This window comes from Labrus mixtus, chromosome 18, assembly GCF_963584025.1.
Source record: "Labrus mixtus chromosome 18, fLabMix1.1, whole genome shotgun sequence".
Taxonomy (NCBI): domain Eukaryota; kingdom Metazoa; phylum Chordata; class Actinopteri; order Labriformes; family Labridae; genus Labrus; species Labrus mixtus.
Genome location: NC_083629.1, coordinates 12,286,096 through 12,312,553, shown reverse-complemented (window position 1 = coordinate 12,312,553; position 26,458 = coordinate 12,286,096). Strand labels below are relative to the sequence as shown.

At 41.3% G+C, this 26,458-nt stretch overlaps 2 protein-coding genes across 2 annotated transcripts in view; one reads left to right on the top strand and one right to left on the bottom strand.

The window, feature by feature from the left end:
• LOC132993355 (latent-transforming growth factor beta-binding protein 2-like) overlaps positions 1–26,107 on the top strand; it is a 90,410-nt gene extending 64,303 nt beyond the window's left edge. The window contains exons 27-41 of the mRNA XM_061063153.1: positions 1,471–1,596; positions 1,905–2,024; positions 2,200–2,325; positions 4,123–4,245; positions 4,884–5,012; positions 13,436–13,564; positions 16,350–16,484; positions 17,784–17,987; positions 18,114–18,206; positions 18,608–18,736; positions 19,299–19,439; positions 19,923–20,096; positions 20,214–20,459; positions 21,165–21,314; positions 23,870–26,107. Coding sequence (XP_060919136.1) covers positions 1,471–1,596; positions 1,905–2,024; positions 2,200–2,325; positions 4,123–4,245; positions 4,884–5,012; positions 13,436–13,564; positions 16,350–16,484; positions 17,784–17,987; positions 18,114–18,206; positions 18,608–18,736; positions 19,299–19,439; positions 19,923–20,096; positions 20,214–20,459; positions 21,165–21,314; positions 23,870–24,045 — 2,201 coding nt within the window. The 3' untranslated portion in view covers positions 24,046–26,107. The remainder of the gene's footprint in view (positions 1–1,470; positions 1,597–1,904; positions 2,025–2,199; positions 2,326–4,122; positions 4,246–4,883; positions 5,013–13,435; positions 13,565–16,349; positions 16,485–17,783; positions 17,988–18,113; positions 18,207–18,607; positions 18,737–19,298; positions 19,440–19,922; positions 20,097–20,213; positions 20,460–21,164; positions 21,315–23,869) is intronic.
• The window catches only part of fcf1 (FCF1 rRNA-processing protein), a 167,256-nt gene that overhangs the window by 101,885 nt on the left and 38,913 nt on the right, over positions 1–26,458 (bottom strand). The gene's annotated exons all lie outside the window — the stretch shown is intronic.

Genomic DNA, 26,458 nt, shown 5'->3' with positions numbered 1-26,458 from the left:
GTGATTACAGAAAATCTTTACACTGCACTTTAATTTGTCATGACATGATTTATGAGATCAATGCGGTGAGCTGCTTTGACGAATCCAGGGAGGTTGGATCTGTCATGACTTCATGGGAAGCAGAAAAGGAATGATTATTTAAATGGATTCAAACATGGTCTCAGTTAGTCATATATACTGCAGTGTGTTTTTGAATGAAAGTGTCAGTCTAGCCCAAGAGGAAGATCCACCTCCGATGTGTGTCTTTGGGCTGGGAAAAAGTTTGACCAAAAAAAAAAAAAAAAGAGCCCAAGTCCAAGTCGGCCTCTGATAGGATTTTAATGGATGTATGTGATGCCATGGAAAATATTAAGGGGCTTAATTTGAAATGAAGTCAACTACTCCCTTGCCTTCTTCATACTGGAGCAGCTCGCCCTGTTGAACTCTTTGTTCACCCGAAGGCAAAACGGAGCCGTCTCAATCACTTAACAACGGCCTGCAATCTCTTGTCTATGCGAGAAACACAATCTGTACCGGCTGGAGGAATTTCCAATGATCACATAACAGCGAGCCAGTGACTGTTTGTAGATACAGTAATTATAAGCCACCTGTAATAGCTGGCTGTTTTGGATTCAATGGCTGTCCGGCATACTTATCTTTCCACCGTTTTTAATAAAACACTGTCAATGCGATCTAATAAAGAGGGCTTCGTTAACTATATGTTAGGCAGTGTGTAGTCACAGATACAGTGAGCGATGAAGAAATGGAGTCTTTGGAAGTCCCTTTTCTTGATATGACTACCTGTCTGCACCATACGTCTGCACAGGTGGCAAAAAGTCAGACACTCTTTACTTAGGTAGTAATACAGATACATGTGTACAAAAAAAAAAAAAAACTGGCAAAAGTAAAAGTAGTGAACCAACGTCCTTCCTTAGTAAAAATGTTCCAGACATGTACTCAGAGTATTAAAGTTAGTTAAAAGTCGCCCTCTGAAGGACTTTCTTTCTGGCTCTTTTTGTGCAAGCTAACTAAACCTCATGTCATATTTGGGAGACTTTTTACCTCAATTATTTGGATTTGAAATCAAAACAATTTACTGAATATAATGAATACTTACTTCGCTCCAATGTGTAAATCACTCAGATGAAGAAAGTCTTGCCGCACTGAATCTACACAAACTCTTGCGTAGTCTCATTTATATGTTATTGCTCCATACATTGCGGTACAAGCTGTTCGTCATGTTGGAGAGGTGGCCACAGAATGGTGCAAAATCAATTTTATCAGAACTCCCCCTGAAATGCATTGATGCCAGAATAGTAAACCTGTTCCAGGAGTAAAGAAAGTACAGATTTTTGTGGGTAACATGAGGTAAAAGTGAAGAGTTGCCTGAGAAAATATCCAAAGTGTAGATGACTGAAAACACTTCCTAATCCCTTTAGCAGAGTTTGTGTATTCATTCTGATCTGTTCTTCCTTTGGCTACACCTTGTAGACATAGACGAGTGCCAGACCCCAGGTGTGTGTCCTAAAGGTATGTGCACCAACACTGAGGGCTCCTTCTCCTGCACAGTGTGTGACCCGGGCTTCAAGGTGGCACCCAACGGCTTCTCGTGTGAAGGTACAATACAGCAGGTGGCTCACTGTGCACACTTACATGTATGTGTTCTGTGTAATCGTTTTCCCAGTCATTCATTACAGTATGCTGTATGATCAAATGTAGTAAGAATAGAAAATGACATGATGATGTCGATGATGCATGACTCTTCTGACATACTCTCTGTGGTCTGGAAGCTCGTCATGCAAGTGTCAAAACTTGGGCAAAGTTGAAGTGAGACCCAGTGATTTACAGCGGGTGTGAATGGGTCATAATGATGACGTGTGTGTGTGTGTGTGTGTGTGTGTGTGTGTGTGTGTGTGTGGTTTCAGATGTTAATGAATGTGAGGACAACAGCCTGTGTCTTGGAGGCCAATGCATGAACAACATCGGCTCCTACAGCTGCTCCTGCCCCCCTGGTATGGAGCTGGAGGATGGGAGGTCCTGCAGAGGTACACACACACACACGCACACATACACACACACATTTTTACATACACACATGAAGTCCAAGTCATCTGAGAGAAAAAGGAAAATACCATTAGTGGTTAACCGTTCCTCGTGGCTTACCTCATGCTGCCATCTTGACACAGCTGTGTGTGTATATTTGTTTTTGGTGTGTGACAGATATCAATGAGTGCCTAACCATCGTTGGGATCTGCGGAGAAGGAGACTGTCTGAACACTAAGGGCTCCTACTCATGTGTCTGTCATGATGGATACACCACCGTCGAAGGCAGGACTGTCTGCCAAGGTATAGAAACATTGCTGCTGCAAAAGAAAAACATAAAGACAAGCCATGGGAAATCTCTTTTCTGGTGTTTTAATGGGCTTTGTGTAATTGGGCGAGGCTGAGGCGAAATTGGAGAAAGTTGGTAATAATACACTAATGGTTTTTAGTGCATATTGCTGAGGTGTTTTTAGAGTAATTTGTTATTTGGCGCACGTTTCTTCTTCAGTGTGAACAGGCACACAGACTGTATTCTCACCCTGCTGTCCTGGGTGCTGAGGCCAGGCTTGGGACCCCTGGCATGGGTGCTCGGGCCAGCCTCTCTGTTCAATGGGCCATGTCCTCATCAACCCTCTCAGTTCACCCCTCTCTCTCCACTCGGACGTTAGCTTGATGTTTTTCCAACCGCACCCAGTGACCTGCTGGTTGTAGCAATGGGAGAAAAAAATGATCACCAGCTTAAGCTTCTCTTTTCAACAACAACGTTTGCTTTCAGAATACATGAAATAACTTTGTCTGGGATCTCTGAATTGGATCAGTGTTGTTCCTGGTGTGTCCTGCAATTCAGTAGGAGGTAAAGTTAAGTCAACGGCATGATTTCTGGCGATGAAATATCCTGTCATGATGTGAAGCAAATAGGTTTGGATCACTGGGTCCAGGTCTCTGAAAGATGCTGGCATGGTCGTCTCATGGGCCGGTTTGACTCACAGTAGAGGACAAAGGGTCAGTGCCTGAAAACAGACATTCCTCCTCTGCTGCTTTAGCCTTGGAGCCTTTGAGATATCCTCCTCTGACTCTGAGTAAACTGCCCCGGTCTGCTACAGGTACTTTGGCTGCCAGCCACAACAAATTTTGGTCTCTAATTATGCTATAAATCAGCAGTTGTCGTATATTTTCTTGTAGTGCGCCTCTGTGTGTACAGTGCTAACACAATGAAAGCCAGGCCCGTCTGACATGATCCGTCAGGGGGAGGTACAGGGAGGATGAGGGTGTGTGAGTTTTTCGTAATGAAAGATGGGTTTAGGTTTAGCCAGGTGAGGTAAAATGATGCTGGGCCTTCACCACACCGGTCTTTCAGCAAGAAGAGACCATACGTAATAAAGCCCTGAACGCAGACTGAAACGTGGCTAAATTTAATCCACATCAACAGGCTGTGCCATGGCCTCGCTGTGCCTTCCAATACTGGCTTTGAAGTACTTGAATTACCTCCAAAACTATCCAGTCACTGCATATTTATGTGTTTACTTAAGGTCTGGGATATTGTTTTTTGAGCCTATCGTTGTATTTGGGTGTTTAACTTGTCGTCTCTCAGAGATTCATCTGATGGTTGGAAAAGGAAGACAAGCTTTTCCCCAGAAGTGATTTTACCCTTTTCCTCGCCTTTCCCCCAGAATTTACCCCGAGTCCAAGTACCTTACAAGTTATGTTGTAATGCTGCAATTATCCACCAATCTACGGCTAATCAAGCATGTCACATTCATTAATAATTTTTACGAGTCAAAGGAAATGTTCTCAACCTGAAAAGCTTTTCTTTTTCTCTTTTGTTTCCTGTTTGCTTCTACTGCATGCTGTTAAACGCTCCAAATGGTCAATGTATCTTGTGCTCAGACAAGCGCTTGATTACACATTCTTTTGTGATGCTTATGAAAAGGAATGGTGTTCCCTGTGGACTCAAAGAGGATATATGGGGATATTTAGTAATCATCAATATCTCGCAAATCTTGACCCACCCTTTTTCTTTTCAAATGATCAAAAGTATCAAATTATCTCTCTTAATTTGTCTGCTTTTCTTTTTCATGTTCTCCTTCCTCCCTCCTTCAGATGTGGACGAATGCAGCAAAGACAACGTATGTGTTCAGGGTCAGTGTCTCAACACTGACGGCTCTTTCTTGTGCTTGTGTGAAGCTGGCTTCAAGTTTAACACTGACACGGCTGACTGTGAAGGTAAGACTTCTGGATAAAAATCCCCTGTGATGTTCTGTTGTGTATCTCATGGTGATTATCGACACCAAACTCTGCCCTGAGCTTTCCAGTCTTTGAGTAAAACAACATGTCAGCATTAGCTGTTTGATCGTCATGCTACATTTATTCTTCAGAGTACCCATTATAGCACAGTTGGCTATGATTGATTATGTATAGCGTTATTGTTGGGACCGGGATCCAGTGAGAGTGTCCAAACCTGCCTTTAGAGGCTTTCCTCCTTGGTCCCAGGACTTGAGGGGTGCCTGGACTACATGGCTGGAAGCCTGAACTTACTATCCCCTAAGGGAAGCATGAATGACCCCATTGTGAGCAGGAGGTGTTTCTCCCTCTGGAACGTCTCCCTTTAGCTCCTTCACAAGTTCTTTGGTTGCTGAGATAATATTGTTCTTGGCCATTCCTGTTGCCTGCTGCGTTTACTGAGGACAGCTACACCGCAGGCCTCCTGGCCGACTTCTGCTGTACAGACATTAGAGTGGAAGCAGAATAGCAGAGGAGGGAACATGAGTGTGTGTGTGATTGCACATGTGGCTGGGTTTGTGCCTCTGTTTGTCAGTTTTTTAACAAACATCTGCATCTCTCTCTCTCTCTCTCTCTCTCAGACCAGAATGAATGTAAGGACTTTGGCAGCTCAGTGTGTGGTACCTGGCGCTGTGAGAACACCATCGGCTCCTATCGGTGCTTCATGGGCTGCCAGCCTGGGCTCGAGGGGGGAGACAACACTGACTGCGGTGAGTGGTAAAACCACATGTAGTTAAAAGTCTATCACAGGTAATTATGCCAAGAAAAAAAACTTTTTGGGGGCTAACCATAGATTGTATAAAAAGATGGACAAAATGATATCCCTCCAAAAGTGAAGCCAAAACATTTGAAGCTCCCCCTTCTGATTGGCTGTAGTATAGGTCATAAACTCCGCCTCCTCCATGTTGACAGATGGGACATGGGTCAAACGAGAAAATCAAAATACAATACATGTTTTATCATGCCAATGTATGGTGGATTGTTCCTTTTTTTCTGAGAAGTTTAGTTTCAATGTATTATTTGATGATGTAAAAAAGGGGGTTAACAACATGATTGACAGCTCTGTGCACCTTATTAGCAAAGTAGAAGAGAAATAGAGAGGAAAGGTAACCTATGCCAGCACAAAGGTTACTTAATTTTCCATAACCGTGACTGTCAGCTTCAATTTGACACAAGAATCTGTTGTGTTTTGACTGTACCGACCTGAGGGATTCCTGCTGTAATATCGGTTAGCTAAAAGCGTGTTTTGATGAGTGAAAGGGGTCGGGAAGGTCATCTCCACAAGAGAATCCCAACTTCACTAACTCTGTCTCCAAATCAGCCAGAAATATCAGAGCTCGTCACGGTGGTATTTTGGCTTCATTTTTGTACAGCAGAAGTAGCTGGAGATGCATCATACAGCTTTATATACAGTCAGCGGGGCTAACTGTTTTTACAATGGATTACAAATGCATCGTATGAACCCATCAATTTTTTGTACCGCACATCTTCTCTAATTCAATCCATTTACAGGAGAGTCTGAAATCAACCCAACACTCTTCATACTCCGCAGGACTCTCCCTCTGTGAATAGATAATGATATGTGTTTGGCAGGCTCACACAAAGAGGCTGATCTAAATCAAAAGCTATCAGGTACTCAAGGTTTCGTGCAAAAGAGGCCTGGGGAGAAACGAGGAGAAGTGGTCTCTGAAATTTGGGCACTTTAGAAAGAGGAGTGCACTGTCATTGGAGGCAATGTGTGGGGCCAGCACCTGATAATGGTCTCCTTCACTGAGCTAATGGAGAACCTCTGGCAGAGACACAAAGTGAAACCTGATCACGTCTGTTCTTCTTTGAGGAGAAGATTGTCAGGCACTTACCTCTCACCCCCCCCCCCACCCCCCCCTCACCCCTTCCCCCCCAACTCCTTACACCCCATGGAGGAGCCTGGTCACCTTGGTCGACTGGCTATGTGCGAAGATCAGCTACATCTGGGCCCAAGCGTTGCCAACAACAACGACATATGAGCATGACTTTCCAGAATGCATGATGCCTTTTGTATTTACTGGCATGATCAAGCACCTAGGGCTTCAGAGTTTTACATATTTTTTACACAACAATTCAAATTTATCACTCTTTATTTTGTAGCAATGCATTGCCTTTCTTTGTCGCTCTCATAGCACCATAAAACAAGTCTGGAGACAAAAAAAAGGTTGTCCTATAACAGAATCCAAACAATCATCAGAGAGTGACAGGAGGGGGGGGGGGGCAGTCTGAGAGCATCACAATGGAATGATGTGTTGGACTGCAGATGGAAGCTGTGGGTGTTTTGTGCGGGTGTGCAAGTTTAAGTGTGTGTTCGTGCGGTTATCTGTGTTTTCTTGCATCCACTTGTGTGTTTGTGTTCAGGAAGGAGAACTCGTAGAGATGCACTTCACATATTCTCATGACCCTGAATTTTTATTGGCCTATCAACAGACAGAGATCAGGGGAGGAAAAAGCCGCCGCAGCGCTGATCAGTGACAGATCAGACCTCCGCCCCCTCCATCACCCTGATCCCGGCTACGTGTGGCTGCCTCCTCGCTGCACTTTATGGTGCTGTCTGTCTGGCACCAGCTGAGGAGTGCAGGGGCCTGCAGTGCGATAAGGGCAGATTGAAACCAGCTGCTCACCTCCGCTCCTTCAGTGTCAGAACCAAAGCTCTGCTAACCAGCTTGTATAGGACCAAATCAGCGTAGTCAGTGAAGTCTAACTTTACATTCCTGATAGCATACAGTACAAGAGACCAAGAGACCTCTGCCGCCAAGCTTTACGTTACACATTTTCTTTCTGCTCCTACAAAACTCCTAGGTTAACTTGCCTGTATGGGTTACCATTTGTGACATCGCATTATTATCTCTTACAGTTGCCCCGTTGCTATGTTGTTTCTGTTTTCGCCAGACCCCACAACAAACACTCAAACAGCTCACCATTGACTCATATCCCAAGTTTGAAGACCAAGCCCTCGCACCCTCAGGAGCCCAGCGCTAAAACACAATCGTGGCTTGTTTCACCTCCCGGTGGTGTGTTGTGGGAGATGCTGCCGTCACCCCAATAAAAGTTCAGGGAGGGAGCTCAGTGACTGCGGGGCATTTTTCTCTGCTTGTAAAAATCATCAAAAATTGAAGGAAGAGGCCAGACGCTGTAATTTGCCGTTTCTGTGAGGGGCGTTGTTTTATTTTTTTTCTCACCGACCTCCGAAAGGGGCAGCGGTTGTCTTTGGCTCCGCTTGCAGCCCTCATTTAGATTTAGAGGCTGTGATACAAAAGGGGAAAACAGGGTTTTTCCGAGGCAACTGTGTACTCAGATCTGCCATGATGCTGTACACACGGCTCCGTAGGGCATATGAAAAAGTTAGCATGTTTTGCAGGTTATTCTATTTAAGCTTTAATTTGCCATCATGCTCAGAAATTCCCTCAGGCTGTGCCTTGCCTTTAATAAGCCTTGCCCGAGGCCGGAAATTGTCTGTGGTCACACTCTTGCCAACCTCCCGCCCCTTTTAAACATATAGAAATCCAAAGACTTTACCATATGTATGTGTGCGATTGCTCATGCTGTTGGGCAGATGTGTGATGTCGTTTTTTTTTCTCATATAAGTGCACATATGGTATATCCTCTGTTGTAGATAACCCAACACAGGTTGAAGATGTAAAAACAGGCTTTACGGAAAACAAAAGCTCACCTCACCGTTGCCCAGTCTTGTGTGAAATCAACTCTGCATATGGGTCCAATCACACCAGGGGTTGCCCAGAGAAAATGGGAGAAGTGTGGGTTGCCAAGGGTGAGCCAACAGTCACCACTTCCTTTATTCTTGATGCTTGCCCCCATGTGATCCACATTAACACATGGAACAGATAGCCCACACTTTAGATAGAACAACATTTAAAACAACCCAGTGGATCCTGAAAGCGGCTCCTTCTTTGACGGACCATTTTGTGCCGGTTGCTCTCCCCACTCGCTCCTCAGCCCTGATTTTTTTCCTCTGAGTAATTTACAGCTCTGCATGTGTCCTGATGTAACAGATTATTACATGGAAAGACTAAGAAAGGCAAGCCTGCATCCCGCTGGTGTGAGACAGGGTCTTTGTGGAGTTATCTCGTTTTGGCGTTATCCATTTTTCCCCACAAACCATCAGCACACTGACTTTGTGTTTGGATGACAGATTTTAATATCTGGTCAAGTAAGGCTGCCTCTCGAACACAAACAGCGTCAGATACAGTACATAAGACCGTTAAGGTTATTTTGGTTGCGACGCTCTCATTCCTCCCCAGGATGATACTTTGATTGCATCTCTTCCCAGCATGTGGTTTGCAACAGATTTTGTTCCACGTCACACATGAATGAAAAGCTGCCGGCAGACGCTGATTATATCATATATTAGTGGCGAGCTTTCATCGCCCTCTTCCCAGACCTCCCAGCTGGCGGCCGCTGTCATTCCAGCATTCCTAACTTTACTTTAGGTCTTCACACATGAAGAAACTCCGACATACAATCTTTTTCACCTGAATCTGAGCATTCCCCTCGGCAAGCTATGGGAATAACATTCAAGAAAATGTATTACTCAATTCCATGTTATGTCTTACAGTATCAAAAAAGCGTCAACACTTCCACTCCAGTTCAGTATCTCATTCCTCAGCTGCAAAATGCAAATGCAGTGGGTTGGAGGTTTTCAGTATGTGTACATCTATCCTCCCTCTCTCATTTTGCTGCCATTTGAGCCCACACGTCTGTTCTAGCTATTGAAGCACTTCTCAGCATTTCTTATGAAAAGAACAACAAAGACAAATTTTGTCCCTGCAGTTTTATTAGCCTGTGTGGGCTTCTGTGTCTGACCCCACAGGCATGTCAAAGAAGTGGCCAAGATTGGACAGAAGTGATGTTTAGACTGAGAAAGCAGATGTCTTTGTGGAAGAAAAAGAAAAGGTTCTTGATGGGCGCTCTGTGGCTTTCCTAAATCACTTTCTTTCTTTCTTTCTTTCTTCGGATGAAACAGAAATATGAGTACTGCGGCAACTAAAAACAAGCTTAGACCGTATATTAATGACATCTTCACACATCTTAGGTGCCACTGGACTTTCTGTCTCAATTGATGTTATGAGCGAGCTCATTAATGGGGATTCCCAACTTGGACTTTTCAGCTGATACCATAACCAATAATTGGTTGCTTCTTATTGCTGTAGCGTAATTAATTTATTAAGATATTATATCTTTATTTAACCTCGGATTCAGAAAGGACACCACCTCACAAAGTAAGGAAATGAATATGACTTAGTAATTAATGAATCAGTCAGTTTCATATCTTGGAGAAAGTAAGTTCTAGAAATGTTAAACCAGAAAACACACAGACAAAGTTCTGAATTTTATGTGTAAAATGTAATATAGAAATGATAAACAATAAGGTATAGATGAAACAGATAAAGAATATGATTCTTATGATCGGGATAATGCAATTATAACGTATGGTGACATTATATATTTAATAACAAGCTAAAACGCTGTATTTTCTGTCTTAATCAGCAAATTATCGAAGGTGAACAAGTTGATAAACGAATTTTGGGATTCTATTTGGATTTAAAGGGGGGCTCTGAATAGACACGACTCACCACCTAATCTCTCAACACCCACTGCAGAACCAACACTCTTACTGTGAGGTGTGTTCGATTGAACTCTGCCGACTGGTCCCGTTTCAGTCTCCGACAAGTTGTTACTTCCAGGGCTACCAGAGAGGTCCACGGGCCAGATTAGATGCCGCAGCAGCTGGGTCGGAGTATGCAGCTAGGATGGAGGTGGAATGACAGTTCAGCCGTCGTGGTTGTGTCTTGATCGGCTCCAAGTGGATCCAATAGGAAAATATTAAAGAGTCTTTTGATACATCGATTTCCAATTCAGATTAACCTGATGGCCATCTCAATGAATCCAAATTAAGAAATTGGCGTTCAAAATTGAAGAGCAAAGACTTTGGAGAAGAAAGTTCAAAAGCCTTGTTTGAGCCAAAATAATTGATGTTTCAAAAATGTGCTTTGAAAATAAAAGTTCAGTAGAGATTCGTCTCTCTACGGCGCAAACTTAAAAAAGTCTTAAGGTGATTCGAACTAAAGTCCGAAGAGAAGTGAGCAAGCTTCAAGATGGAGATCTGAGCTGAGTCTGAACTTTTATCAGCTGCAAGAGAGGGGGGCCGCCCAAGTGTTACTCCCACTCTGACCAGAGGACAAATGTTTAAATTAAACTGAGTTTACTCAATAAGATTAAAAATATGAATCTAAACATATATACGTCACCATACATTCATTTCGATATTATTTCTATCAGATCCACGTTGATGTAGGTTCACGTCATATATTTCTATCAGATTCATGTTGAGATGAAAATCACACCACCTGGGAACATCCTCAGTTAATCCCAGCCTGTAGGTGAACAAAACCATGTTATACAGTCAACATTCTTAATAAGACATATTAATAAAGTAGGAAAAGAAATTGGTGTCTTTAAATAACACCTTCTATAGCTAATATCAAAGAGTATGCTTTATAACACATCTAAATGTATAATTATGAAGGTTACGTATCCATGGATATGCTAACACTAGATGGCAATACCGCTCCACGTCAAATTCCTATTAAATTTATAATAACTCTTATTTGTATTCTGAACATCAGATTTTGAGTTTAAAAAGATGATTACAATACATTCAATGTGACAATTACAAATATCTAGATGAAGAAAGACATAAATGTTCATTTGATGTAGAATTAAAAGCTGTGGTTTAATCAGTTCTTCAGTAGTCCTTCAACAGATGGTCAATTTTTACGACTTTGCAGAGACTGGTTTGGGTCACAGTTCATGTCTTTGGGGTCAATTCGTACATAGCAGAGTATTCTGTTTCTGCTTGGTTGTTTACTCAAGGCGTTGTAAAAGTTTATAATATCCTGTCTTCCAGAGCCTGTCTGAGACGGAGACTTAAATCATTGATAAGTTCCTTTGTTTCTTGGTAAAAAGTAACCAAGATGTTAATCCACATTCCTGAGTACTACAGAAAGAGAGGTTGTGAAACGTGGCTGCTAATATCGGCTACATTGCTTAAACCTATAATATTTTGTAAATTTTTTAAATTTTAGTAGAGTTTATGTTTACCTGAGGCTAAGAAAGGCTGAAGTACTGTGACCAGAATGCATGATTTAATATCCCATTTGTCACTGAACCCTACATTGACCACAGATTGCAGTTGTGATCTACCCTTTAAAACAAACTGTCCGCATCAGCAAAATGTTTTCACAGTTTTCAAATGAATTCACATGGTGCTTTCAAAAACATGTTATCTTACAGAATTTTTCCAGCACATTTTTCTGCTGGTGTTTAGAAAATATTAAATAAAATAGTAAGCCAATGAAAAATACATACCCATAATAATGTGACAGGCCAAAATATACAATATATCATACTCTACTTATAACTATGAGCCTGTTTAGTGGAAATGAGATAAGAAATAACTTGTTGTTTTTTATTGAATTTCTTTCCTAACTTGGTCTTCCTGTTTTTCATAAACGTATTATCACTGTGGTGGAGTAACTGTAATCCATGGAAACTCTGAATGGAATAGTTATGGAAGGTTGTTATGAAACAACAAAACATTTAGTCAGGATTTTTTATGAAACAGACAAAGCTTGGATTGTCCTGTCCTCTAATTTCATAAAAACAATTCATATCAAGTAACAGGCCTTTCTGCCATTTTGTTCCAAACTTAATGACTTACAGAAAATATACAAGCATCGACTTCCTTTTATCTCTGACTGAGGAGTTTCCGCTGACCTTGGTTGTTTTTTTTTATATCAGAGCTGAAAAGAACAAGATGTGTTTTCTAACATGAGTTTCAGAACAAATCCCACATTAACTTTTCTTCAAAAGAGCAGAACAACAGACTTTTTCAATGACTGTTTATGCTCTTAGAACAAATAAACAGTCATTGAAATGAATTCAGTAACACTGATCAATGCTGGTCTTGTGACAACTTGTCAAAGTAAGTTTGGTCTACACTGACCAGAAGTAAGAGAGAACACATTCACTAAGGTGTGGTGTGGTTTTCTTTACAATAAACTCAGATTCCTCAGCAGTTGGGAATCAGCACTGCTGATACATGGTCCTGTGTTAACAGCATCAATATGAATGCCTCTCTCTCCCTCGCTTTGATTTAAAGCACCTCGTATTTCCACAGTTTTATTGACTATGCTTGAATGTCTTTTATCATACCATTTAGCTGTAACTGAGATCTTTAATTGACTTTAAATCCCAAGAAAGTTGGCTTAAACATGTTCAATAGAGCTTCTGTGAGGAACTTTTGGTTTGAGTTGTTTTTGGCGCCCCCTGTAGACAAAGTGGTATCTCTTATCTCTTGGTTGATTTTGTCCTGTACTTGTGGAAGTATTGTTTTTTAACATAAAATATCATCCTGCTTTTTTAAGAGTCAGATGTATCACTCATCTTTACCAGCAGTGCGCTGTTGTTGAAGATAAATATAGCGAAAGATTCAAATATTGACAATAAAGACTCTATCTTGATCCTGATGGTCTTCTTTGCTTCAGTAGCTCACAGAGAGCTCAATTTTAATTTCAGTATGTTTCATAACCAGTCAAAAACTCTTCACAAGAGTTTGAATAAGAAGGGACAGCAGTTGCCTGTCCAAAAACCTTTTCATGCCAAATGTAGTGTCAGCCATCTTTCTCCTGCTGCCTGCAGGGTGTCTTCATGCTGTAAACTACTCCGTCTCAAACATTTTTCCAACATCCTGGTGACCTAATTGTCACTTCCCACTTTACTCACTTGCAGTTTTCCAGATCCACACAACACTCAGTAACATTCAGCGAAATCCTCCATAAATCTATTTACAAACACTAAAGTTTGAAAAGCCTCTTAATGAATAGTCTGATCTGGACAGCGCCCCTGATATGTTATGATGGCAGTGATTTCTGCTGTTATTGTTGGTGGGGTCAAATTGGTAGTGGTGTTTATCTTGGAAAAGCGACACCGTGTTTATCGTGACTTTTTGAACGTGTATTGTACAGAGCGTCATTGTAAATATTAATGTTGTGCACTCCTCTCTGTGCGTGCTCTTGTCTTGCAGATATTGATGAGTGTGTTAATGAAACCATCTGTGGGAACCACGGCTTCTGCGAGAACACAGACGGATCGTTCCGCTGCCAGTGTGACCAAGGATACACCAACCCGCCAGGAGATATGAGCAAATGTGTTGGTCTGTATATTGATTTATTAATTTGATTTGCACGGAAATTGTCAATTTACAATAATCAACAGTCAGACAAGTGTTTATGTACCCGAGTTAGCTTAAAGGCTAGTTTTAATGGGAAGTCTCTTTGCTAGACTTTGTTGGGCATCTTAGAATTAATTGTGCAGTCTCTCATATACTGGAGCTTCCTCTAGTGTTTCAATTTGTGGTAGTTTTGAAGTTGATTAAACTAGACAGTAGAAGAGGAGCTAAGCCATGAAGAATCATATAAACAAGACAGACGTTTTTGTATTTAATAAAGTTTTCCTAACAAAACAGACTGAACTAATTAAGGCTATGGCATGAATGAAAACATAATGGTTTTATGTCTTGAGTTTTGAGTGTTTGTTTATGTAATGATTCCAGTGGTTTTAGGGCTGTAGAGTGTGTATAAGACCAACTTATCAGATGGTAAGCAATAGGTAATGTGAGAGAGAATCATTGAGTATAACGCAGCTGCATATATTGATAGAACGTTTCTTGTAAACCTGAAATTTGCCAAATAGAATTTAACTTTATTTAGAGTGCAACCTCTGCTGGGGTTCTACCATGAGTATAAAAACTGTATCATCAGCATACATTAAAATATCTCACTTTTCATACAATTGGCAGACAAACTGAACAGAAGAGGGCCCAGTACAGAGCCCTGTTGGACACCAGTTGATAGGTGAAAGGAGTGGGATTTATGATCATCATTTTCTACAAGCTATAAGCGGGATGAGAGGAATGATTTGATAGCTTGAGGTTGATATACTCTGTGGAACAACTGAAACTGAGTAGTTTATGAAGGAAGATGTTATGATTAACAATGTCAAATGCTTTGCGCAAGTCACGGATCACAGCCCCCACAACTCTGCCTTCCTCCATTGATGCCTTAACTTTCTCTCTAAGGACATGTAGCTGTTTCTGTTGAGTGATTAGTTCAGAATTCAAATTTTACAAGGTTAGCAGCCAATTTTCAAATACTTTTGACAATATGGACAAGATACTGATTAGCCTGTAGCACCTTCATTAGTTGTTGCATGCATCGCTCTGTTCTACAGCGAAACCCTTGGGCTATGGTGGCTGCTTAGTTTACAAAATACTGATTTAGGCCCTCTATTGGGCTCTGTAAGATTTTGTCATTGACCTTTAAGTCGATTGGCTTGGTTATGGTACTATTTTGACCTTTTAATTTTTGAATCTGGCTCCATAAGGCCTTTGAGTAACTGAAAGAAGAATGCCTTTGCTTGTCTCAGTTCTCATAATAACTTGTTTCAATAACTTGTTTCTTGCCAAAGAATTAGCTGGAATAAGTAGTGAACCGTTTGCAGGTCAATCTGAGTAACAATAAGTCTTACCCTTATTTTACTGCTTTAGCAGATAAGTGCGGGGAAATGTTTTGCTAAAAATCCCGTAAAAGGTCCAAAACCAACAGCAGACTGATCCTGCTAACAAGTATTTCCTATGTAGTCAAGGCCTGATGCAACTTATTCCTCTGTGCCACAGAGCTCTATTGTTGTTCAAGAGCACATCAGTGAGTCACTCTGTTGTTCTAGTTGACAGAACATATTACACTGTTAGTAGTGTGCTTTATGGTGAGTCATTCCCACATACTAATGAGATATATGATAGAAATGATTACTCACTCCAGCACTAAATGTGTGTGAATCCTTTCTGGTAGAGTCCCTGATGAATGCTGAGCTCACTGCTGCTTGGATAATCTTTTCTCTAAACTACATTGCCCGGTAAAGCAAGGAAATAGTTAGGCCTTTTAAAAAAAATAATTAAAGCACTTGTTTCAAAAGGTTTCCATTTTTATTAGGAAAAACAAAACGTTTAATTAAGTCCTTACTTCGACTTCTAAGGTGGCTGACAAGTGCAAACAACCTGAATATTTCCATTAAGACAAACAGGATTCAAATTCAGAATTGATGCCAGTTCAAAACTCAATTCAAACCATTGAGCGGTGTTGAGCAACCATTGCCTGTCTTTCTGAGCAGGGCTGCACGGTGTAGGATTAACATTAATCGTCTCACAGCAAGAAGGATTACTGATTCAAATGTGTGTGTGGAGTTAATACGTATGTTCTCCTCATGCATATGTGGGTTCCTTCCAATGTACGGCTTCCTCCCCCTGTCCAAAGACATGCTTGTTAGGTTAGTTGGTGACTACAAATTGCCCGTAGGTGTGAGCATGAATGTTTGTTTGTCAGGCCAGTCATTTATTAGAAACCTGTGCAGGATGGACCCCGTCTCTCCCTCGAAAGCTGCTAGGATTGGCTCAATTCCCCTGTGATCCCAAATAGGATAAACAGTATAGATAAAGAATGGATGGAATTAGCAGCCTGTTTCTTGAAAATCATTAGGGCAGTTGCCGTTTGTTTGCAGTTGCCCACCACCAGAGAGATTTACTCAAAATGCTAAAGAAATACACAAAAAAGAGAATATCACCAAACCTATTGTTTGAATTAGTGTGTACAACTTTGTGTTCAGTTTGGGTATATTTTATTGAGCATAATTGAACAATTTCCAAATTTCTTTTATCCAAAAACTAAAAATCAACCTTCAAATAAGGTGTTTCCTCTTTTTCTTTCCATTTGCAAAAGAATAGAAATTAAGATGATTCAATCCCCACAAAGAAATGTATGTAACAAAATAAACTTCTGGGTGATAGACAGTGATTATTTTTGGTGACCTTGCCATGACCTGGTTGAGCACATGCCTGTGTATCATCCTGTGTAACCCTCGCCCTCCTCTCCTGTCTTTCTCAGACGTGAACGAGTGCGAGATGAGCCTGGCGCTGTGCGGGGAGGCCCTGTGTGAGAACTTCGATGGCAGCTTCCTGTGCATCTGCCCCAACGACAATGAGGAATTTGATCCCATCACCAGCCAGTGCCGCTCCCTGGGTAATAGAGCAGGACCAGCACTCACAGTGACTCACAGGACTTAATTCTCCATCCCATCACGGGGAGACGGAGTTTTCCCTGATTTAATGAGCCGTCTCTCATTATCCAAACAACGACGGTGCCGAGGTGGACGAGTCTTGCTTAGAGTATCTTTTTTTGACCTGGCTGTTTCCATTATTTTTATGGTCTCGGCTTATAGTTGGGTGGGATGGCTGCAAAAAATTGTATTAGACTAATCCCTTAAAGGAATGATGAAGTAACACCTTGAGTAAAGCCAAGTAAATACCCTGAGGGCCTAGTTACTGTAAACCCGTTTCCTAATCAAGACAAACAGGGATAAGGTGTAGCTGTTGGCCAGTAGCGCTACCATCATCGCTCTCTTTCGTACTAAAATGATCTCAAGTGCAAAAGTTACAGATATGCAACATATTGAAATCCCAGAATGACAAAATCAGTCAGAATCAGAATCAGTCATAGAAATAGCATCACTTCTTCTCCTGCTTGATAGGCGTATGTGTGCACGGATTGGGCATATTTACATTATTGAGCGACTCACCCTCAGCAGGGATGTTTTTTCTTCTGCCTGGGCACTAAACCCCAACTATGCCTTTGTGTACCTTTTTGCCACATTCCACTGTTTGCTTTTGACGTGTGTTAATCAATCATGTGAGAGTGAATGGTGTGTTGACTCACATGCCAGTGTTTCCATTTGGCTAAGCCAGCAGCTTAAGGGTGAAATGCCTGAGCTCAGTCCTTTGGACGAATGAGCGGGCTCAGCAGTGGCATGCGAGGGAAATGCAATACTGGCTGGAGGCATTTGGACGCTGCCTGATGCTTTTACTGTCTAATGATGTACAGTACGACTAATGTGTTTAATCTTCTGTGACCTGGGCTATGACTTCAGGAATTTTGCTGTGATTTTTACCCAGTTCTAAGTCCAAATTTCCCTAAGGGGACAGTCGGTGTATCGCATCATATCGTAGCCGAACGATCAAATCCCATCCTATCGTTATTTCCTATTGTATCATATCATACTGAATCATATTATATCTTTTTGTACTCTATCGTATCCTAACATATCGTATCCTAACATATCGTATCCTAAAATATCTTATCGTTAAATGGTTAGGTTATTAAAACTTCAGCACTAGGATATTTTATCTTGTGAGGACGATTTGACTCAAAGTTGGTTTATCTGAATGCTCAAAAACTGCACCACCTCCATGGGTGCTTCTCTGCAGCATACCATGACCTTTGTCCTTCTCACCCAAATCACATGCTGTCTTTATTCATCTGCAGACATCAACCCCAGCCCCGCTGCTAACGTTCCTCCATCCAGTACCTCGTCTGAAGAGAGGAAAGAGTGTTACTATAACTTAAACGACGCAAACTTCTGCGACAACGTCCTGTCTCGTAACACAACCAAGCAGGAGTGCTGCTGCACGGTGGGAGCAGGATGGGGGGACAACTGTGAGATCCACGCCTGCCCTGTCCCGAGAAGAGGTACAACAACAAAAGCCTGATAATATGAATAAACATCTATAAACACAATAAAATTAGATTAATCAGTGCATTTTATTCTTGTTACATCCTCTTTTAAACTAATGAAGCCATGTTTTTGTGTTCCAGATGATTATAACCAGTTGTGCCCTCACGGCAGTGGATTATTACCCCTTCATGTTTCCTCTACACAGAGTCTGGGAGAACAGCGCCCTTACATAGGTACTGTTACATTCATAAAAACTCAACTATCTTTTATTGATATTCTTGAGCTTTTATAGCTTCCCCTCGTACAAAGCTTTACGTTGGCACAGAGAGGTGCAATGTCCGTCTGTTTTGTTTCCACTTGTATGAACTTTTAAAGCGGCATTGAAACACATGAATCCTTACCACATTTACAAAGCCTTCTCAACAGCTAGCCGAGGCTTAATGGGATACCTGCCTGCATACCTGACTAACTACCTTAACCACAGTGTGTCCTGGCAGCTGCTTACAAGAGCAGTGAAAGAATGACATTTAGAGCAGGTTGCAAAGGTTTTAAGAAACAGTGTCAGATTGCTAGTTTCTTGCTTTCCAGCTCACTTTTGTAACACCAAAGTGCGACTCTCTCCTTCTTTCCTCAGATGCAAACGAGTGTGACATGTTTGGACCAGACATTTGTAAGAACGGACAGTGTTCAAATCTCTTTTCTACCTACACCTGCTACTGCCGCTCCGGTTTTTACTATGACAACATCCGGCTGGAGTGTGTGGGTAAGACATTACATCTATTGTAGTTTTAAACACTTGTAATCATCCATGTAACAATAACATCTAAAGTGAGATAGCGTCATTTTTCATGAAATGGGATTTTGTTTACTTGGTGGTTTTTATGAAGACCACATTTCCCATAAACTTTGTGGGTTTGAGGCTGCATTCTTTCTAGCCCCATGCTTTCAAATATTTGTTTAAAAATCTTCAGACAGCCATTCTTTAGATCTTACTTGATGGAAGCTGCACCTCCATCCATTATCTATGACGTTTTTTTCTGTTCGGGGTGGGGAGTGCTGGAGCCGATCGCGGCTGTCATTGAGCGAGAGGCAGAGTACACCCTGGACTGTTTGCCAGTCAATCACAGGGCTGACATACGTATAGAGACAGACAATCAGCAACATTCACACCCATGGTTAATTTTAGAGTCACCAATTAACCTAACGGCCATGTCTTTGGACTGTGGGAGGAGGATGCTGCACCTGAATGATTAAAATTACTGTTGTACATTCATTCATGATTTTTTTAAATCCCCCTATACCCCCTCTTTGTAAACGCTTTTCAGACTATGATGAGTGTGGATTTGGAAATGCCTGTGAGGACGGAGCGTGTGTGAACACAGCCGGCTCTTTCAACTGTTTCTGCAGTCCTCCATTAGTCCTGGACAGCACACGGCGGCGCTGCATAGGCCTCAACTCCACCGAAGGTGTGACGGCAAACATACGATTTTTGAGTTCATTTTTATGGTCATAGTGTTTTTAAACACGTGTATCAATCAGGTTGGTTTCAGAGCTTTAAAGCAGTGATGTAATAAAAGAGCCACGTATGACTGAAACAATTGATTACTAGGTTGATGGAAGGAAAAATCAGGAAGTAACAACTTTGAAAAACTGTCAGACAAACAAGGCATGTGGAATATGTACATTTATGCTCTGAGTATTTTTTACTATCTTTACTTATCTGCACGTACAATACACTTTCACACTCTCCAATGTATATACTCACACATCAAATTTAGGCTAGTATTCAGAGAGTTACTTTATGGACACGAGCAGTGTAAGTTCAGTGGACATTTTAAGTAGACTGTAGACGTGTTCACATTTATTTTCGCTACCCCAGAATGAGATATTTGTGAGGTAGATATATATTTAGGTTGTCTCACTGTGAATCTGCTTACTCTTTCCCTCAGAAACTCTGGAGCCTGATAACGACGTGCACATGGAGATCTGCTGGCAGCGTCTGCAGGGAGACAACATTTGCTCGGAGCCTCTTCAGGGCCGCAGAACTACATACACCGAGTGCTGCTGTCTGTACGGCGTTGCATGGAGTGGACAGTGTGCCTTCTGTCCCATGAGAGACTCTGGTGAGAAACAAGCCCCCCACTTTAGCGACACTATTCATAGATTTCCATCTTTGCATGAATACATCCTGGTGATTAACATCAAGAATATCACTTTGACCTGTGCGATGCCGTTTTCAGAGGACTACGCCATAATGTGCAACCTGCCTCGGAGGGGAGGAACAGACAGTCTACGAGAGCGGCCAGGATACGAGTATGGGTTAGAGGGGCCTGAGGATCCTGTTCCTCCTTACTTTGACAGTTACGGCAGCCCTGAGAGTGTTCCGTTCTTCAACGACAATGACTACAGTGTTCAACAGCCACCTGTCCGTGTCCCCATTCATCGACCACGGGAGCACAACCCAAGACCAGTGGATCCATATTCTGGTGGGTACATGCATCCTAAGAAGACACTGAAAATATGGGTGTAACCTAGGAGCCTCAGATGCTGATTATAGAGGTCAATGATATAAAATAGGCTCCTTGGATTCCTCCCAAGTCTCTAATAGTGCCCTATTTCTGCTGCAGCAGGCAGCTGCTTTGGTTTGCTTTCTCTTCAAACACTCTTTACCAGCTTCATTTCATCAAACAGATAAAGTTGGTAACTAGATGGTGAACTCAGTAAAGCATTATGAAGCCAAATGATTCAATTCTCTCCTTAACAAGTCAGTAAATGCAGGTTTAAGATTTGACTTATAGTTTTGTTTCGTAATGTAGCCCATCATATGTTACATGTAAAACATAATGTGCTGCAATATTTTCAGTATCTCTGTAAATGTGTTTTTCTACAGAGAATCTCTTTCTGAATGTTCTGCATGTTAAAGAGAAGAGTGAGCAAACAAACAAAAAAGAGGTGCATCAACTGACTTTAGGTTTAGTGTCTGCTTATAAAAGTGGTGAGGTACTCTTCAGGAAACCTTGGAGAATGTGCAGTTCCTACATAATGACTTGAGGCCGGCTGGAGATTAGGGATACCTTCCTTGATCATTCCAACCCTTAGAGAGAATCTATGCTTGACTGATATCTGTAGATGAGGATGAAGAAGATTTTTTAATGTGTATTTTCTCACCCTGTTTTTTTGTGTCCAATCAGAACGCTATGAGGGCTTTGAGGGTCTCCGGGCAGAGGAATGTGGAATCCTGAACGGATGTGAAAACGGCCGCTGCGTTCGTGTGCGAGAAGGCTACACCTGCGACTGCTTTGATGGTTATGAATTTGACTCAAACAAGATGGCCTGTATAGGTGAGTCTTTTATTTCTTCCTCTATACAGACCACCCACACAGAGAATCGTTGTTCCAAGTAAAAATGTTCCACGACCTTTCTCGATTCAATAGGAAATCATTCAACTGCTTTAATCTGGTCTCAAAATGTTGTCTTGAATCTCGGAATCAAACCGCAGACAACTCATCCCTCAGGTCTTAAGCCTTTCGGAGTTGGGTCTTGGATTAATTTCAGTGAGGTAACTCTTGATGCAGTATATTATCAAGCTCAAGTAGAAGCTTTGGATTTAACAACCTTGCATGAAGTTATATTTTATGGGAAACTAATGAAAGCAGTGCACTCCTCGAAACCACAACGTGTTGCCCTTTGGTTTGAAATTCCCCAGTCACACTCTGCCAAGAGTAAGAAGGCCTTGAGTCTCCTCCACTCCGAGTATTACATGAGATATATTATCCTTTAAGTGTACTTTGTTTGTTTTGTGAGAAAGTGAGACTGCCCTGATGTAATGAAATCTTTGATTACAATATTCAGTCTGAATACGAGCCTATCAGCTCCAAGGCCAGACTTTTTCACAGAGGAAAGAGATTGAATTCCAGCGCTGTGGAAACATGTGGGAGCTGTGCAGCTCTCTCCATGTCTCTTTTCTTTTCATAAATATCACCACAATTTCCCCAGCAGAGCATGACGTAAACAGAAGGAGGGTCGTTTACGACTGACTGCTATGAAATGACAATCAGACCTCCCGCACTTAAAAGGGGAAAGAGAGATCAACTGAAGGCCAAAAGGAAACAAAATCCCACGCGTTGTTACTTTTACCGTCATTCTGAACGGCTCAGTGCAGGAGACGGCGGATATTTCAAGTTCAGATTGGATCCAGTCGACACGCAACATGGCGATGTTCTTGATTTAAGATATACAAGAGGAAATATTACAAAGCATATTGGTGGTATTCTGGAAAAACCTCCTCTGAAAGTAAATCTGTTTGGGGTCAGAAGCCTGGAGACGGGTTTTATATGTAGACAGACCATTTTACAGTTTTTGATCAAAAAATGTAAAGTGTGTTTTTAATTAGCACAAAAATGCTTTACATAACAACTATCGTACCTTGGCTCCATTTAGCTGTAGTAGATCTTTGATCATATGGAATGATCTCCAGCAGCACATGGAGTTCTCTCAGGGTTCTGTAACTACCACTTATCAGTCAATCATCCTTCAGAAAGTCAGACAGGCTCATTGGTCAATGGGAAATGGAATGTACCTATGGTGCTTTTCTGGTGTTCTGGATGTTACATTCCCCCATTGGCACACTAATGACAGACGGTACTATGCAACATGCCCGTCAGTATTAACTAATCCCATTCGTACACATTTGCACGCCGCTGGCTGTTCCATCAGGAGCAATGTGGGGTTCAGTTCTGGGATTGAACTGCCACCTTCAGAGAAAAAGACAGACAATCTGCTCTCCCACTGATCCACAGCTGAAAAAAGAAAACACCTGATGAGGCCTGATGATAGAATATAATCATGATACTTAAGTCTCCATGAGATGATTTCCATTTAAAACACTTTTAGATGTTCTGAGTGTGGGAATAACATTGCCATTTGTTGCTTTTTTTAAAAAGCAAAATATGTCACTGAAGGAAAACTTGGTCCACATCTGACAAACAGAGCAGCATTGATGTTAAAAACCGACATAAATGTTGACATGTATGACAGTATTTTAAACAAAGCCACTTTCCCATAATAACACATTAACAATTATGAATCCATCTTTTTGGACCATCTGGATTCTAACCCCACTGACTGTAACCTATGACCTGCGCTGGCCTTCCCACATGAAAACTCATGCACAAGCACCACCTAGTGGACTGACATAGCAACAGTTTTGACATAGTTCAATAACTGTATGTATACAAGTTACTCAATCGATACAATAAGCAGCGATACTATATGATGTCAGACCAAGATGAGAAGCAAAGCATCTTATTTAGGAAGCTCAAATAAATAATTAAAAAGATGGTTTATCATAACATTTACCTGTTTTAGCCTTTATTTCTTTACCAAAAGCTTTCCTGGCCAGGACAAGGTTTTTAACTTCACTATGACATTTTGATTGACTGAATTAATCAGTTGAAGTTTTAAAATTGTAGATGAAGAGAGAGAGGAGAGTAAATGAAAGTGAGAGAGATGAGGAATGAAAGGATGAAGGAAGCAAGAGAGAATGGAGAGACGGAGGGAAGAAGTATCTACACTTGAAAGATGATAGGTGAAGAGGGAGGAAAAGGGGACAAGGGAGGAAGGAAGAAGGATGGGAAGGGAGACAAAGTGGAGAGGGTAAGGAAGGAGAAAGGAATGAAGCAAACTAGAATATGGACGTAGAGGAAAAATGAAGAGGAAAGGGGAGAAGGTATAATATAGAGGGAGAGAGGGAAGACATTAACAAGGAAGAAGGGAAGGACACCAGGACTGCCAAAGGGTACTGTGACTGCTGTAGAGCTGCAGATGTGATGCAGGCAGCTGTTTCAGCTGTGCGCGCTTCCTGCTCACTAACTCATCGTGTCTCTTTCTCCTGCAGACATCAACGAGTGTGAGGACATCAGCGACAAGGTGCCCTTGTGTGAAAACGGGCAGTGCACCAACACAGAAGGGTCCTACAAGTGCACCTGTTCGCCGGGCTTCGTGGCCTCTGCCAAACCGCACAAATGCATACCGGCCATCCCAGAGCTGAGGCCCACGGAAACAGACAACTGAGAGACTGAGACTGTTGGAGTGCTGGCTTCTCCTGCATCCATTAAACATCACCGTAACCCCCCCCCCCCCCCCCCCCCACACCCCCACCCCTCCCCTTGCCCTTCTCCTGAGGGCCTGGCAATAAACCTCCAACAGTAACGCTGAGACGTCCAAACGTTTTTCCTTACAAACGCACATAAATACAAAAAGCACACACACATGCATTCAGAACAGAACACCCCCCCCCCCCCCCCCCCCCCCCCCCATACACACCCAAGAGGACCAGGAATTGTGCAGTGAATGTATTACATGGGATTTAGTATTCACCAGATATCCATTGCCTTAAAGGGATTTTGTGGACTGATCTTTTTTATTCAGTAACCCCAGGCAATTTGATATGCAGATATACTTTCCATATTATTTTCTCTGTCACTTTTTTGTGTTGTTATTTATTTCATTTACATGACGGGCCTCTGCAAAATGAGAAAGCAACGTATTTCAGAGGGCTACTTGATTCCTTTATTATGAGTCTCACAAAGAGACAGTGTGGGAAGATCATTGTTGTGTTTTTTTTTTTTTGTAGAAGAAGGAATGTCAACCCATAAATCAGCTTGTGCTTCACATGTCAAACCTCTGTCCAATATTTACCCCCACACCATCATTTGAACCAGCATTGGCCTTGGACTGAGTCGATGCCAGAGCTGACAAAAACAAAACAAAAAATCAAGAAATTGTACGACAAAGATTTTTGCTCTCCGTTCTTCAAGATCAACTACGGGCTGAACTGAAGAATCTTTGGACCCAGATCACGGAGGTCACACGCCAAAACTTACACATCAAACATTTGAACATGGACCTGGAAAAGACTGTAGATGTATATTATGGTTTCTGTTATGTTATAAAGAAAAAAGGTGCAATAGGTAAAACCTGCCTTCCTGTGTTTGACAACAGTTTACAATCACAACAACCCTGCTCATTTTGAACTGTATTCATTTGTTTCCTACTCTTTAACAAACACATATAAACCATGACTTTTCAAAGTTTGATTCTAGGTTCTAACCTAACCTCTTAAACAGTAAGGTAAGTTTAATTATCCACAAATATTACAGCTTAAAGTGACAGATTGGTTTTATGGGCCATTGTTACACAGGCCCTGCATGTCTCTCATCAGACCATTCCCATGTCTGCATCGCCAGATGGAGCGTTACACGAAGGCTTTGTTGGAGAGCTTTGGTATATTTTGTACAGATCTAGTACTATGTATTATTTTTGTTACATATTCTCTTAATGCATTATAGCACAAACAATATTTCTTTGACATAAAAGCATACAATGTAAGACAAATCTGGCATTATAGCTTTGTAGATTTATACATGTCTGTACAAATGTTTTTTTTTTTTTTTATGTGTGAGGAGAGTGGCTGACACTGTACCAGAGGAACTGTGTGTGTATACCCTGCCCTGTGGAGCAGACAATGAAATATATTTTTTTGGAAGTGGCAGCACTGTTCTAATCACAGATATTTTTGTCTCTTCGTTACAAAGACAATGCTTTTCAAATGCAAGCACCGGCGTCTGTACATCACAAGTTTGAATTTGAAACATTACTTCTTTTAGCCGCTGTTGGATTCTATTTTATGAATGTACCGTAGACAATATCAGCATAATCATTTGGTTTATGAACTCTGCTCGCACCTTTTTGTCTTTTATAATCAGGTTAAAGAAAACAACGGCATTATGGACTGAACTTCTCTCAAGAAATCGTAGTAGTGCAGGACCATAAAGTCTACTTGAATAAAGTTAGACGTGTGTCCATATCTCGCATTCATAACCTATTAATTCAAAGCTGTAAAAATGTTTCCACTTTAAGTTGACTGTTCCTGTTCACATCATCACCTTAAGCGGACCAGAAGTCGGACGTTTAGATCAAAGTTGAAATATTTAAAAGCCTTACCATTTCACGAATAACTTGAGATAAAGGTCTCGTTGTAAAGCTGTGGTCATTTAAAATATCTTGCTCATTCATTATGTTTACCTCTTGACTGTAATCTCTATCAGTCATTAAAATAAAAATGTAAAAAACATCAGTCTCTTTGAACAATTACTCTAAAAATGGCACTCAACACAAATGAACTTACCATGTATATCAATTACAATCATATTCAGATAATTAACTGAAGTTATTGTAACAATTATGAAACTTTATGTATCTTACCAAGTACGTTTCTGTTTAAGGTATTATCAGGTATTTGAAGACATTGAGAAGAAAAGGCACTTTCAGAGTGTTTTTGAGTAATACATCATCTTTAACCCTGAGCATTTGGGAGTAAAGCTTTCAGTATGAACCACAATTACTGAATTTACTCGAATAATAATATGTATCCATTGTATTAAAACTTTTCAACATTTAAAACCTCTTTAAAAATAAGAAATAG